General features: G+C 49.8%; 1 protein-coding gene across 16 annotated transcripts in view; it reads right to left on the bottom strand.

Annotated features, from left to right (window-relative positions):
* Positions 1-9,942: 9,942 nt before the first annotated feature.
* The window catches only part of AFDN (afadin, adherens junction formation factor), a 114,415-nt gene continuing 110,205 nt past the window's right edge, over positions 9,943-14,152 (bottom strand). For all 16 annotated transcript variants that reach the window (XM_044923995.2, XM_044923989.2, XM_044923984.2 and 13 more), the window contains 2 exons: positions 12,635-12,719; positions 9,943-11,845 (listed from right to left, as the gene is read on the bottom strand). In XM_044923995.2, coding sequence (XP_044779930.2) covers positions 11,692-11,845; positions 12,635-12,719 — 239 coding nt within the window. In that variant the 3' untranslated portion in view covers positions 9,943-11,691. The remainder of the gene's footprint in view (positions 11,846-12,634; positions 12,720-14,152) is intronic.

Consider the following 14,152-nt stretch of genomic DNA (forward strand, 5'->3'; position numbering starts at 1 on the left):
AACTCAGCAGTGAGTGGCCACAGGACTGGAAAAGGTCAGTTTTCATTCCAATCCCAAAGAAAGGCAATGCCAAAGAATGCTCAAACTACTGCACAATTGCACTCATCTCACACGCTAGCAAAGTAATGCTCAAAATTCTCCAAGCCAGGCTTCAGCAGTACATGAACAGTGAACTTCCAGATGTTCAAGCTGGATTTAGAAAAGGGACAGCATATTAAAAAGCAGAGACGTTACTTTGCCAACAGAGGTCCATCTAGTCAAAGCTATTGTTTTCCAGTAGTCATGGATGGATGTGAGTTGGAGTATAAAGAAAGCTGAGCACAGAAGAATTGATGCTTGTGAATTGTGGTGTTGGAGAAGACTCTTGAAAGTCCCTTGGACTGCAAGGAGGTCCAACCAGTCCATCCTAAAGGAAATCAGTCCTGAGTATTCACTGGAAGGACTGATGCTGAAGCTGAAACTCCAATACTTTGTCCACCTGATGTGAAGAACTGACTCATTGGAAAAGACTCTCATGCTGGGAAAGATTGAAGGCGGGAGGAGAAGGGGGTGACTAAGGATGAGATTTCGGTGTTGACCATCTGGTGATGTCCATGTGTAGAGTCTTCTCTTGTGTTGTTGGAAGAGGGTGTTTGCTATGACCAGTACGTTCTCTTGGCAAAACTCTATTAGTCTTTGCCCTGCTTCATTCTGTATCCCAAGGCCAAATTTGCCTGTTACTCCAGGTGTTTCTTTACTTCCTACTTTTGCATTCCAGTCCCCTATAATGAAAAGGACATCTTTTTTTGGTGTTAGTTCTAAAAGGTCTTGTAGGTCCTTAGAACCATTCAGCTTCAGCTTCTTTGGCGTTACTGGTTGGGGCATAGACTTGGATTACTGTGATACTGAATGGTTTGCCTTGGAAATGAACAGAGATCATTCTGTCATTTTTGAGATTGCATCAAAGTACTGCCTTTAGGACTCTTTTGTTGACCATGATGGCTACTCCATTTCTTCTAAGGGATTCCTGTCCGCAGTAGTGGATATAATGGTCATCTGAGTTAAATTCACCCATTCCAGTCCGTTTTAGTTTGCTGATTCCTATGGCAGAAAGTGAAGAGGAACCAAAAAGTCTCTTGATGAAAGTGAAAGTGGAGAGTGAAAAAGTTGGCTTAAAGCTCAACATTCAGAAAACGAAGATCATGGCATCTGGTCCCATCACTTCATGGGAAATAGATGGGGAAACAGTGGAAACAGTGTCAGACTTTATTTTTGGGGGCTCCAAAATCACTGCAGATGGTGACTGCAGCCATGAAATTAAAAGACGCTTACTCCTTGGAAGGAAAGTTATGACCAACCTAGATAGCATATTGAAAAGCAGTGACATTACTTTGCCAACAAAGGTCCGTCTAGTCAAGGCTATGGTTTTTCCCGTGGTCATGTATGGATGTGAGAGCTGGACTGTGACGAAAGCTGAGTGCCGAAGAATTGATGCTTTTGAACTGTGGTGTTGGAGAAGACTCTTGAGAGTCCCTTGGACAGCAAGGAGATCCAACCAGTCCATTCTGAAGGAGATCAGCCCTGGGATTTCTTTGGAAGGAATGATGCTAAAGCTGAAACTCCAATACTTTGGCCACCTCATGCGAAGAGTTGACTCATTGGAAAAGACTCTGATGCTGGGAGGGATTGGGGGCAGGAGGAGAAGGGGACGACGGAGGATGAGATGGCTGGATGGCATCACTGACTTGATGGATGTGAGTCTGAGTGAACTCCGGGAGTTGGTGATGGACAGGGAGGCCTGGCGTGCTGCGATTCATGGGGTCGCAAAGAGTCAGACACAACTGAGTGACTGAACTAAACTGAACTGAACTGAGGATAAGATGGTTGGATGGCATCACCGGCTCGAGGGACATGAGTTTGAGCAAGCTCTGGGAGTTGGTGATGGACAGGGAGGCCCCACGTGCTGCAGTCCATGAGGTCGCAAAGAGTCAGACATGACTGAGCAACTGAACAGCAACAATATTCCTCTTCCTCAACTGCGTGTCCCCTGAGGGTGGGGGAGACAGCCTACTCCTCTTGCCTGATCTCTGACATTTAGCCCAGGGCTCAGAAGACAGTCAGTAAAGTGGGGGTGGGGCGTGGAGGGAGAGAGGTCCCTGGAGGGGGGACACTGAGACCCTTCGGGGGTGGGGATGGGGAAGGAAGTGAGCGGGGAGGCGGGGATGCCCACCGCTGGCCTCAGGCGGGGGTGGAGCTCCGGTGGCGGGGCGGGGCCCGCCGTATCCAACTCAGCGATCAGCCAAAACCCGCTGGGGCTAAGTGGTGCCTTGAGTTGAGCACGGTGGGGTGCAGGTGGCCTGGGGTCCCGGGTCCCTCACCTGCAGTTGACGCTGCAGCTGCCTCGCCCGCAGCTCCCAGAAGCACCCCCAACGGCTGCTCCGCACTGGCATCGTCCTGGCCTGTGGGCCGTGGGTGGTTGCCAAGGCGATGCGGGTGCGGGGCGGGGCGGAGTGAGTGGGGTGGGAGGGGGGCGCGCGGGTGGACGTGTAGGGGTACCGGGGGGAGGGGGGCCAGTTCGGGGGGGCGTCCAGTGGGGCGGGGGTCCTGGCAGGAGGGACCCCGGGGGCAGGAGGGGCCCGGGCTCTGTGGCCCACACCTGCCCGGAATGATGACGCGCAGTGACCGTCGGGCGCAGGGCCGCGTGGATGGAGGGCGGAGGTGTGTCTTCTGGCCCCAGGGCCCGGCGGACAGGGCTCGGAAGACTCTGGGCCGGGCCGGGTCGGCGGGGACAAGGGCCCCTGCCCCTCACCTTCCGCGCGGAGACCTGCCTCCGGCCCTGCGCCCTGAGCACAGCAGCTGCGGCAGCTGCTGAGCAAACTGCTGCCCCCGTGGCTTGGGGGCGTCCCAGCCCGAAGGGCGTCTCCACACACAGCGGAGATGAGCTGGCCACCGCTGGAATCTGGGCCTTCCATGCTGGGTGCCCCTGGGACGGTGACCGCGAGAGGGAGGCCGGAGGCCCGGTGCAGCTGGGAGCCCAGGTGAGGCCCCGCCCAAGGCCGCCAGACCCTGGCCCCACCCACAGGCCCCTCTCCCTGCTCTGATCGGTGGGGAAGGGGGTCCATGGTTCCTTTGGCTGCCGCAGGAGACAGGGCTCCTTCCTGAGAGGAGACCGGGATGGAGAAGATGAAACTGCAGCCGCGGGATTTTTCAAATATCTAATTAAGCAGCTGTCACTACCAGGAGAGAAACACACCACACTGTGTCCAAAGACTGGGGGGTCTGGGTTTTCATGGTCCTGGTGGCTTAGCTGGTACAGAATCCACCTGCAATGCAGGAGACCCCGGTTCAATTCCTGGGTTAGGAAGATCCGCTGGAGAAGAGAGAAGCTACCCACTGCAGTATTCTTGGGCTTCCCTTGCAGCTCAGCTGGTAAAGAATCCGCCTGCAATGTGGGAGACCTGGGTTCAATCCCTGGGTTGGGAAGATGCGCTGCAGAAGGGAACAGCTACCCACTCCAGTATTCTGGCCTGGAGAATTCCATGGACTGTGTAGTCCGTGGGGTCGCAAAAGTCAGACACGACTGAGCGCCTTTCACTTTGCTTGAGTTACCTTCACTTGCCCAAACCGTGGTCCTTAAACAACAGGGATCAGCACAACCAAGGCCCAGCCCCAGCCCCGCCTCGCCTCCCAGTTCCTGCGCGCCTGGCGGCGCCTGGCGGACACTCTGCTCCTGAGGCTGCCCTTGTGTGTGGAGCCATCCTCCTGCAAGGAAACGTCTGTGGCTGGGGGCGGCGCAGGGTATTTTTTTGGCCGCACTTTTCACTTAGTGTTTCTCTCTGTTAAATGTTTTATAGTATTAAAAAAAAAAATTCCAATGTCCACTCAGCTGTATTTAAGAGTGATCATCAACAAGGACCTACCACCTACTGACACAGGGAGCCCTACTCAGTACTCTACAGTGAGAAAGATCTGGAAAGGGAACAGGTACATGTGTGTGTGTAACTGAACCACGCTGCTACCCCTGAAACTAACACCACAATGCAACCACGCTTGTTTGTTCACCAAGTCGTGTCCAGCGCTTTGCAACCCCAGGAACTGTACTGCGCCAGGCTTCCCTGTCCTTCACTCTGAGTTTGCTCAAACTTATAACTTATGTCCGTCGATTCGGTGATGCCATCCAACCATCTCATCCTGTCTTCTCCTCCTGCCTTCAGTTTTTCCCAGCATCAGGGTCTTTAATGAGTCAGTTCTTCACATTGGGTGGCCAAAGTATTGGAACTTCAGCTTCAACATTGGTCCTTCAAATGAATATTCAGGATTAATTTCCTTTAGGATGGACTGGTTTGATCTTGCTATCCAAGGGACTCTCGAGAGTCTTCTCCACCACCACAGTTTGAACACATCGATTCTTCAGCACTCTGCCTTCTTTATGGTCCAGCTCTCACATCCATGCATGACCGCTGCAGAGACTACAGCCATGGCGATACAGGTCTCGGCTGGGAAAGTGCTGTCTTTGCTATTTTTTATACACCATCTAGGTTTGTCATCGCTTTCCTGCCAAGAAGCATCTTCCAGTTTCATGGATGCAATCACTACCTGCAGGGATTTGGGAGCTCAAGAAGAAATCTGTCACTGTTTCCATTGTTTCCCCATCTATTTGCCACTGGAGAAGGGAATGGCAAACCACTTCAGTATTCTTGCCTTGAGAACCCCATGAACAGTGTGAAAAGGCAAAATGATAGGATACTGAAAGAGGAACTCCCCAGGTCAGTAGGTGCCCAGTATGCTACTGGAGATCAGTGGAGAAATAACTCCAGAAAAGAATGAAGGGATGGAGCCAAAGCAAAAACAATACCCACCTGTGGATGTGACTGGTGATAGAAGCAAGGTCCGATGCTGTAAAGAGCAATATTGCATAGGAACCTGGAATGTCAGGTTCATGAATCAAGGCAAATTGGAAGTGGTCAAACAAGAGATGGCAAGAGTGAATGTCGACATTCTAGGAATCAGCGAACTGAAATGGACTGGAATGGGTGAATTTAACTCAGATAACCATTATATCTACTACTGTGGGCAGGAATCCCTCAGAAGAAATGGAGTGGCCATCATGGTCAACAAGAGAGTCCAAAATGCAGTACTTGGATGCAATCTCAAAAACAACAGAATGATCTCTGTTCGTTTCCAAGGCAAACCATTCAATATCACAGTAATCCAAGTCTATGCCCCAACCAGTAAAGCTGAAGAAGCTGAAGTTGAATGGTTCTATGAAGACCTACAAGATTTTTTAGAACTAACACCCAAAAAAGATGTCCTTTTCATTATAGGGGACTGGAATGCAAAAGTAGGAAGTCAAGAAACACCTGGGGTAACAGGCAAATTTGGCCTTGGAATACAGAATGAAGCAGGGCAAAGACTAATAGAGTTTTTGCCAAGAAAATGCACTGGTCATAACAAACACCCTCTTCCAACAACACAAGAGAAGACTCTATACATAGACATCACCAGATGGTCAACACTGAAATCAGATTGATTATATTCTTTGCAGCCAAAGATGGAGAAGCTCTATACAGTCAGCAAAAACAAGACCAGGAGCTGACTGTGGCTCAGACCATGAACTCCTTATTGCCAAATTCAGACTTAAATTGAAGAAAGTAGGGAAAACCACTAGACCATTCAGGTATGACCTAAATCAAATCCCTTATGATTATACAGTGGAAGTGAGAAATAGATTTAAGGGCCTAGATTTGATAGATAGAGTGCCTGATGAACTATGGAATGAGGTTCGTGACATTGTACAGGAGACAGGGATCAAGACCATTCCCATAGAAAAGAAATGAAAAAAAGCAAAATGGCTGTCTGGGGAGCCCTTACAAATAGCTGTGAAAAGAAGAGAAGTGAAAAGCAAAGAAGAAAAGGAAAGATATAAACATCTGAATGCAGAGTTCCAAAGAATAGCAAGAAGAGATAAGAAAGCCTTCTTCAGTGATCAATGCAAAGAAATAGAGGAAAACAACAGAATGGGAAAGACTAGGGATCTCTTCAAGAAAATCAGAGCTACCAAAGGAACATTTCATGCAAAGATGAACTCGATAAAGGACAGAAAGGGTATGGACCTAACAGAAGCAGAAGATATTAAGAAGAGATGGCAAGAATACACAGAAGAACTACACAAAAAAGATCCTCACGACCCAGATAATCATGATGGTGTGATCACTGACCTAGAGCCAGACATCCTGGAATGTGAAGTCAAGTGGGCCTTAGAAAGCATCACTACGAACAAAGCTAGTGGAGGTGATGGAATTCCAGTTGAGCTATTGCAAATCCTGAAAGATGATGCTGTGAAAGTGCTGCACTCAATATGCCAGCACATTTGGAAAACTCAGCAGTGGCCACAGGACTGGAAAAGGTCAGTTTTCATTCCATCCCAAAGAAACGCAATGCCAAAGAATGCTCAAACTACCGCACAATTGCACTCATCTCACACGCTAGTTGGAGAAGGCGATGACACTCCAGTACTCTCGCCTGGAAAACCCCATGGACGGAGGAGCCTGCTAGGCTGCGGTCCATGGGGTCGCTGAGAGTCGGACACGACTGAGCGACTTCACTTTCACATTTCACTTTCATGCATTGGAGAAGGAAATGGCAACCCACTCCAGTGTTCTTGCCTGGAGAATCCCAGGGACAGACAGCCTGGTGGGCTTCCGTCTATGGGGTCGCACAGAGTCGGACACGACTGAAGCGACTTAGCAGTAGCAGCAGCACATGCTAGTAAAGTAATGTTCAAAATTCTCCAAGCCAGGCTTCAGCAATATGTGAACCGTGAACTTCCTGATGTTCAAGCTGGTTTTAGAAAAGGCAGAGGAACCAGAGATCAAATTGCCAACATCTGTTGGATCATGGAAAAAGCACGAGAGTTCCAGAAAAACATCTATTTCAGCTTTATTGACTATGCCAAAGCCTTTGACTGTGTGGATCACAAGAAACTGTGGAAAATTCTGAAAGAGATGGGAATACCAGAACACCTGATCTGCCTCTTGAGAAATCTGTATGCAGGTCAGGAAGCAACAGTTAGAACTGGACATGGAACAACAGACTGGTTCCAAATAGGAAAAGGAGGACATCAAGGCTGTATACTGTCACCCTGTTTATTTAACTTATATGCAGAGTACATCATGAGAAATGCTGGACTGGAAGAAACACAAGCTGGAATCAAGATTGCCGGGAGAAATATCAATAACCTCAGATATGCAGATGACACCACCCTTATGGCAGAAAGTGAAGAGGAACTCAAAAGCCTCTTGATGAAAGTGAAAGTGGAGGGTGAAAAAGTTGGCTTAAAGCTCAACATTCAGAAAACGAAGATCATGACATCCGGTCCCATCACTTCATGGGAAATAGATGGGGAAACAGTGGAAACAGTGTCAGACTATATTTTTCTGGGCTCCAGAATCACTGCAGATGGTGACTGCAGCCATGAAATTAAAAGACGCTTACTCCTTGGAAGGAAAGTTATGACCAACCTAGATAGCATATTCAAAAGCAGAGACATTACTTTGCCAACAAAGGTCTGTCTAGTCAAGGCTATGGTTTTTCCCGTGGTCATGTATGGATGTGAGAGTTGGACTGTGAAGAAGGCTGAGCGCCGAAGAATTGGTGTTGGAGAAGACTCTTGAGAGTCCTTTGGACTGCAAGGAGATCCAACCAGTCCATTCTGAAGGAGATCAGCCCTGGGATTTCTTTGGAAGGAATGATGCTAAAGCTGAAACTCCAGTACTTTGGCCACCTCATGCGAAGAGTTGACTCATTGGAAAAGACTGATGCTGGGAGGGATTGGGGGCAGGAGGAGAAGGGGACGACAGAGGATGAGATGGCTGGATGGCATCATTGACTCGATGGACGTGAGTCTGAGTGAACTCCGGGAGTTGGTGATGGACAGGGAGGCCTGGCGTGCTGCGATTCATGGGGTTGCAAAGAGTCGGACACGACTGAGCGACTGATCTGATCTGATGAGACTGGATGCCATGATCTTAGTTTTTTTAATATTGAGTTTTAAGCTGAGTGTTTCACTCACCTTTCACCCTCATCAAGAGGCTCTTTTAGTTCCTCTTCGCTCTCTGCTATTAAAGTGGTATCATCAACTATACTCCAATATTAAAAAAAATTTAAACTAATTAAAACATAAAATAAAAATCCAATACTGGAACCATTGTTACCATTTTAGATTTAGGCCGTTTTTACCTGTATTCTCAGTAAAGAATAAGACACAAGCTCTTCAAGAGCAGGAAAACAGAGGCCTAACCTACTGGCGAGACTGCAGTCCCCACTTGTAGTCAGCGGCACCCCGCCCCCAGACCTCGGCTGTGCCCCATCTCCACCACCAGCCTGCGGGCCAGCTGGTTGTTCATGCTGGAGACCTGCTGTGGGGAAACCCCAGGTATGCGGGCAAAGCCCCAGCAGACACAGACCCCCTCCCTTCTCCCACGGGGGCCAGAGCCAGGGGAAGCTGTGTTCGCCCTGAATCCTGAGCTCCCGACCGGGGTTGGGGGCGCCCTCACCCACTGCTCGGAGGGCAGCAGCCTTGCCTCTGTCCTCCTCTGCCTGCTGTGGTCTTTTCTCCCAAAGGGAGGACGGTTTTCCTAAGTTTGCCATCTCCATGATTGCAGCGGGTCCTTGTGGTAAACCTGCCAAGTACCCAGACATCCTCTTTACCCAGATCCAGTTACTGGGTTTATGTAATGAATAGCGCATCTGTCTCCCACTCTGCTTTGGAGGATCTAGTGGCCAGGTCTCACAGAATAGGCATTCATAAGGTGTATTTGTTGAAAAAACTGTGAAAGGATTTGGCTTTTATATCCCAATTTCAAGTCAGATATGTTCCTGGGTAGCTCAGCTGGTAAAAGAATCCACCCTCAATGTAGAAGACCGTGGTTCAATTCCTGGGTCGGGAAGACCCCCTGGAATAGGGTATGGCAACCCACGCCAGTGTTCCTACCTGGAGAATCCCCGTGGACAGAGGAGCCTGGCGGGCTGCAGTCCATGGGGTTGCAGGGAGTTGGATGCGACTGAGCGACCAGGCACGTCTGTCTTTTGGGGTTGAGAGTTGGACGCAACTGAGCGACCGGGCATGTCTGTCTTTCGGGGTTGTGTGGGTTTAGATGAATTGCACGGATGCAGGCATGGACACTGCTCACTTTTTGTGCACAGTTCCCTCCTGCAAGTCATGCCACCTCAGCTTTGCTGGGGCAAAGTGTTTCCTTAGATGTGTAAATCCCCGAGACCAGCCTTCCATGCACAGAGCAGGGAGGAGCCCCCTTCCCCATGGCTGCCCCGGAAAGCTGCCCAGCGCAGACCCCACGGGCAGAGCTATTCCTGCCACAAAAGCAACAGAGCCATGCAGCCGAGGATGAAACCACAGCAATGTAACACAGCCTCTAAGCCTGTGCTCCTTTCTGGGCGTTGTAATACACCAAACACGAACACTTGCAGCTCCAGCGTGGTAACCCCTGGCTCTGCGTGCTCTCCCGAGTTTCTACAACCTGAGACCCCCCATTCCTTCATCAAAGTCTTTCTTGAAATCTGACAGCCCCACTCAGAGGCCATGAAGGTGAATGGCTGTGGGGGTACCTGCTCGCCAGCCCACCCCACCCCCAGCTGGACACACAGGCACCCAAACACGTGCCCGCTTGGTGCAGGGACGGGGCTCCCTGCCCTCACGCACGTCACAAGGGCTCCCTATTGATACAAGGGGTGATCAGAGGATAGCCTGACACCCAGAGGCTGAGCGTCCGAGCAGCAGCCAAAGGGACTCGAACCCTTCACTCGCGTGTCTGTGGGATCGGGAGAGGGGACGTCCCCAGGGTCTGGGGACACTGCCTGTCATAGCAGTGATGCTCGGTGGGCTGATGAGTGGATGGGAAGGGGGGTTCTGTTGCCAATGAGTCTGTGAACACTGTTAATAGCGAATACCCTTAAATACATACAAAGTTTATTAAAAATAGGCTGCAAATGAAATACAGTAGAAATGGAAAACTACAGCAGGTCTGATGTTGTCTCCATAGTAACGCACAGCCATGAAAAGCACTTTACACATATTCACATTTGACCTAATCGTCCAAGGACGGCCAAATCCACGGGAACGGGCTTACAATCACACATAGAAATATCCCTGCATGTAAATATTTACATGTATTTGCATGTACTCATGTGTGTCTGTTGTTTTTCTATATATTAACAGGATAACAGTTCAGCTGCATGTTTCTCTTTAAAGAAGCTGTGGATTCAGTCTCCGTAAGGCTGCCAGTGTTCCGAGACGTCGGGAGGCGCAAGCATGCAGATCCTTCATAAACACTTAGAACTGCTTACTCTCTTACTTGACGAGGGAAATGAGAGAAGCACACTTCCAGATACGAACCCTGACGGACACAGAAAATATGTACACGCGCGCTGTAATGACTTATCTTACAGCTCTGAGGAAAGTGACTTCTAGGGCAGACGCCCTCCCCTTCTGGCAGTGTGCATATCTTCCTAACACACCTATCCTTAAGAGAACACCACGGTGAAGTCACCTAGAGCCGCAGCAGGGGTTGTCAGATAGAAAATCTGCTCATGATCACAAAATCACTGACTGTTTTAACATCACATAATATAAAACAAAGTGAGGTCCGTCTCCCCAACACCAGCCACATATTCACAGCTGAGGAAGTGACAGTGCTAACTAATAATTCAATACATGAAAATTAAATAACTCTATTCGAGTGTAAAAAAATAGCCTGAACTGCCACGAGTCTCTCTTACAGTATTTCAGTTACAGATGCCATACACAATGGACCCTTCCTTCCCTGACAGCAGATCGGTATAAATCCAGTTCTCTTCTGAGTTTATCTTTCTGAGCGACAGCCGTGCGTGAGTGTTGCCTACTGAGCTCTCATCCTTCTCAGGTACTTTGGTTCCCATTCACGCCAACACCGTTAGCAGACATCCTCCTTTACAGATTCCCTTGGAAGAGCTGAAACATTTAGCTAACTTTCTAACTTACGTGCCATCTTCAAAATCACTAATGACTTATTGGCATAATAATCATCTGGTATTTATAAAAATAAAATTTTCTAAGCTTAAATCCTCAAAATTGTCTTCTTGGAGAAACTTGTTTTAATCAAAGACTAGAGCTGATTTGGAGGGCTGCCCGAGGGGACGGCGCCGCAGCGGTCACGCTCAGGCCCGCCTGCCTCCCAGCTGCGGGCACGGCAGGCCAGCACTCCTCGGTGCGCGCACGCCCGCGGTCTCCCGAGGCCACGCTGACCCTCCTGCAGCGGCTGCAGCTGCCGCCACGTAGTGCAAACGACAGTCTGCGGAGTTCAAGCTACTCTGATTAGTGAACAGCAAGTTTTAGAAAAGAAACAGAAACAGGACTTGTTTGCGCTCCTTGGGGGGAGACGGGGGTGAAGACACATCTCAGGCTCTTCTTCTGCCCCTTTCCAAACCCAGACCCTAAAGAGGCTGACCGGAAAGCTACCTTCCTGGGAGTCAGGTCGTTAAGAAGACAGTGTCTAGAGACTGTAGAAATGACCACCTCTTGGTAAAGTAAAGCGGAATTTCTTAGCGATGGAACTCTTCCACATGCCAAGCCTTCCAGAAGCAGGCTCCCTGGGACCTGGGTCCTCAGGCTGCGCCGTCACCAGGACCCCGAGGGGCCAGGCTGGGCACAGGGCCACCTCACTTCGTGTTCAGCTCGTTCTCCAGCTCTGTTAACTTGCGAGAGGCCTTGACTTTATTGGAGACGTCGTGGCCTTGGGAGAAAAGGCGCTGGCGCTCCCTGAACGTCAGGTTTTCAGGGGCTCCGGGACCCCCGGGGACATCTGCTTCGTGGCTGCAGGAGGGACAGACACAGGGTTATTTTTCAGAGTGGAAACGACCCATCAGCAGGTAGCTCAGCTCACGTAAAGGCAATTAGGTAAAACTTTCTAAGGGAGAGGCTCATTCTTTGTTTCATTCCGTCATAACACTGCCGGGGCTGTATTCAAACCCACATGGGAAAGGGCACAGTGTTCTCCTTAATTAATGTTCACTTTCTCCAGTCACACCCGACTCTCAAAAAGCTAGTAACATCAGTGTTAGCAAACAGACAATCCTTAGCAATTAAGTTTAACTGAAGAGGTACAGTTTTAAAACCCAGCACTTTAATGAGCCCTACCTGCATCTGAGAGGCCTCTATCAACCTACTAACGGACAGTGATAGCAAGTTACCCTGAGATATTAAAGATGTGCAAGAACGCTTTGGGCATCAGTGGTTCTGCCTACACCTAGCTGAGGATGTCTGCTGAACTGCAGGGGGCGACCCTGCGTGGTCCAGCAGGACACCGGGGCTTTGCCCTGGGCATGTTGCTCCTCTGTGGTGGACGCAGACGGCAGTGCATCCAGCTCCTTCCACAGTCCCCACCAGAAACCCTGGGGCCCGTGCACCGTCTGAGGCAGAACCGTATCAGCAACACCAAGTAAACAAAGCCTCTGTGCTCACACAACTCTGTAAAGCGAGAAACGCCTGAGCTGACAACCAAGTCTCTGAAATTCGAGTCCAGCTTCACAAAAGGTAGTGCGAGAAAAGAAAAGCGCCCTCAGTGATAATGAGACAGCCGCACAGCACAGCCTCAGTGAGTACCTCTTAGGCGGTCTCTCTCTCGGGTCCCGATAAACATCATGGGCTCCAAAAACTGTCCCAGCAGGTCCCACGTAAGAGTTTGTTCCTTTTCCATAAAAAGAGAAAGTCACGGTTAAAGTACCTGTGCTATTTCCAGAACCACACTCATGATGAAGATGCAGTGCTCAGGACCTCTTACGTCCTGAAAAAGCAGCAGCGAAAGGCTCTTCGAGTGGCAGACGCTCAACGGAAACCACATCCCTGGGTGACCTGAGCAACCCCCTCACGGCCCTTGCAGGTGCTGGGAACCTGGCCCTTGGCCTTACTATTAGGGGAAACGTTAAGTCTAAGGGAGTAATAACTAGAAAGTTCAAATCAGGTAAAATGTGTAACTAACATGAATTCACAATAAAAATCCACAGATGGCAAAATTTTTCAGACACCCTGACACTAAGAACTTGCTCAGCGGATCACAAGGAGCAAATGTTCTTTTTCAGAGCAGTTACTGAATTTTCCCCACAAAATAAATGGCTATAATTCTTAAAACATTTGGGGGGGGGGGGGGGGGGAAGAAGTCCTAAAACTCCCTAAGGTCTGATACTAATGCCGCAGACACAAAATCACTGACCAGAAAGGAGGCCCGAGGCAGCACGGTGTGACTGTCAGACGCCTGGCCTGGGGCCCCGCGCTGCGGGTCAGTTGGCCAGTAACTGTGGGTGAGTGACACCACCTGCCCACTTACTGAAGGAAGAGTGCTGCCCAAGATCAAAAAAGGTGACACCCATAAAAGCGTTAAATGCATCCAAATACAAAGGAAAAGTGCCACTAAAGTAAGACGGTCAAAATCACAAAGCAGTCCATCAGCACTAGTGTGCGTCTGTGAACTGCAGTGTCGGCAAGAGAATCTCACACTTCGGAGACTGTAACCCAGGGCAGGGTCGTACACGCTCCCGACACTCAGCAGACACTGACAGCGCTGCACGCCGCGCTCGAGGCCCGGAGACGGCCACCGAGCGCCGGGCCAAAGCGGCCCTCCTCCACAGGCGGCAGCGATGAGCCTATGCTTCTTTGCTCCCTTATAAAGAGGTGTCTTTTCCACGGCCGTGTGGGGTGCGTCCCGGCACCCCTCCTGGCACTGCGTCTTGCTCGGGAGTCAGCTGGGGTACCCACAGCCAGGGCACAGGAGTGGTCCTCCGCCAAGACTCAAAGATGAAACAGAAAGACCTCTCTTAAGTAACCCGTTGTAGACCTTTAGATAAATTATTGGCAGAGTGAAAAACTTTCCATTTTAATTCTATGTTTTTTCTTAAATTTGCCTTAAAAACGTCGTGTTTCACCTTTTGAGTTTTGATTGAGGAATGCTTGCTTGTTCCCACTAGTAAAAATCAACTGTTGAAAATTTTCAGAATTTTTGATCAGAGTATCAGACAGTCTGGGCTGAGTGCCGCCCACAGAGCAGAGAAACGGGAGTTGGAGGAGCACAGACAGGAATCAAGCCCCCACGCCGTGATCGGAGCTGGATTCCAAAGCCAGTGCTGA

This window comes from Bubalus bubalis, chromosome 10 (assembly GCF_019923935.1).
Source record: "Bubalus bubalis isolate 160015118507 breed Murrah chromosome 10, NDDB_SH_1, whole genome shotgun sequence".
Lineage (NCBI taxonomy): Eukaryota > Metazoa > Chordata > Mammalia > Artiodactyla > Bovidae > Bubalus > Bubalus bubalis.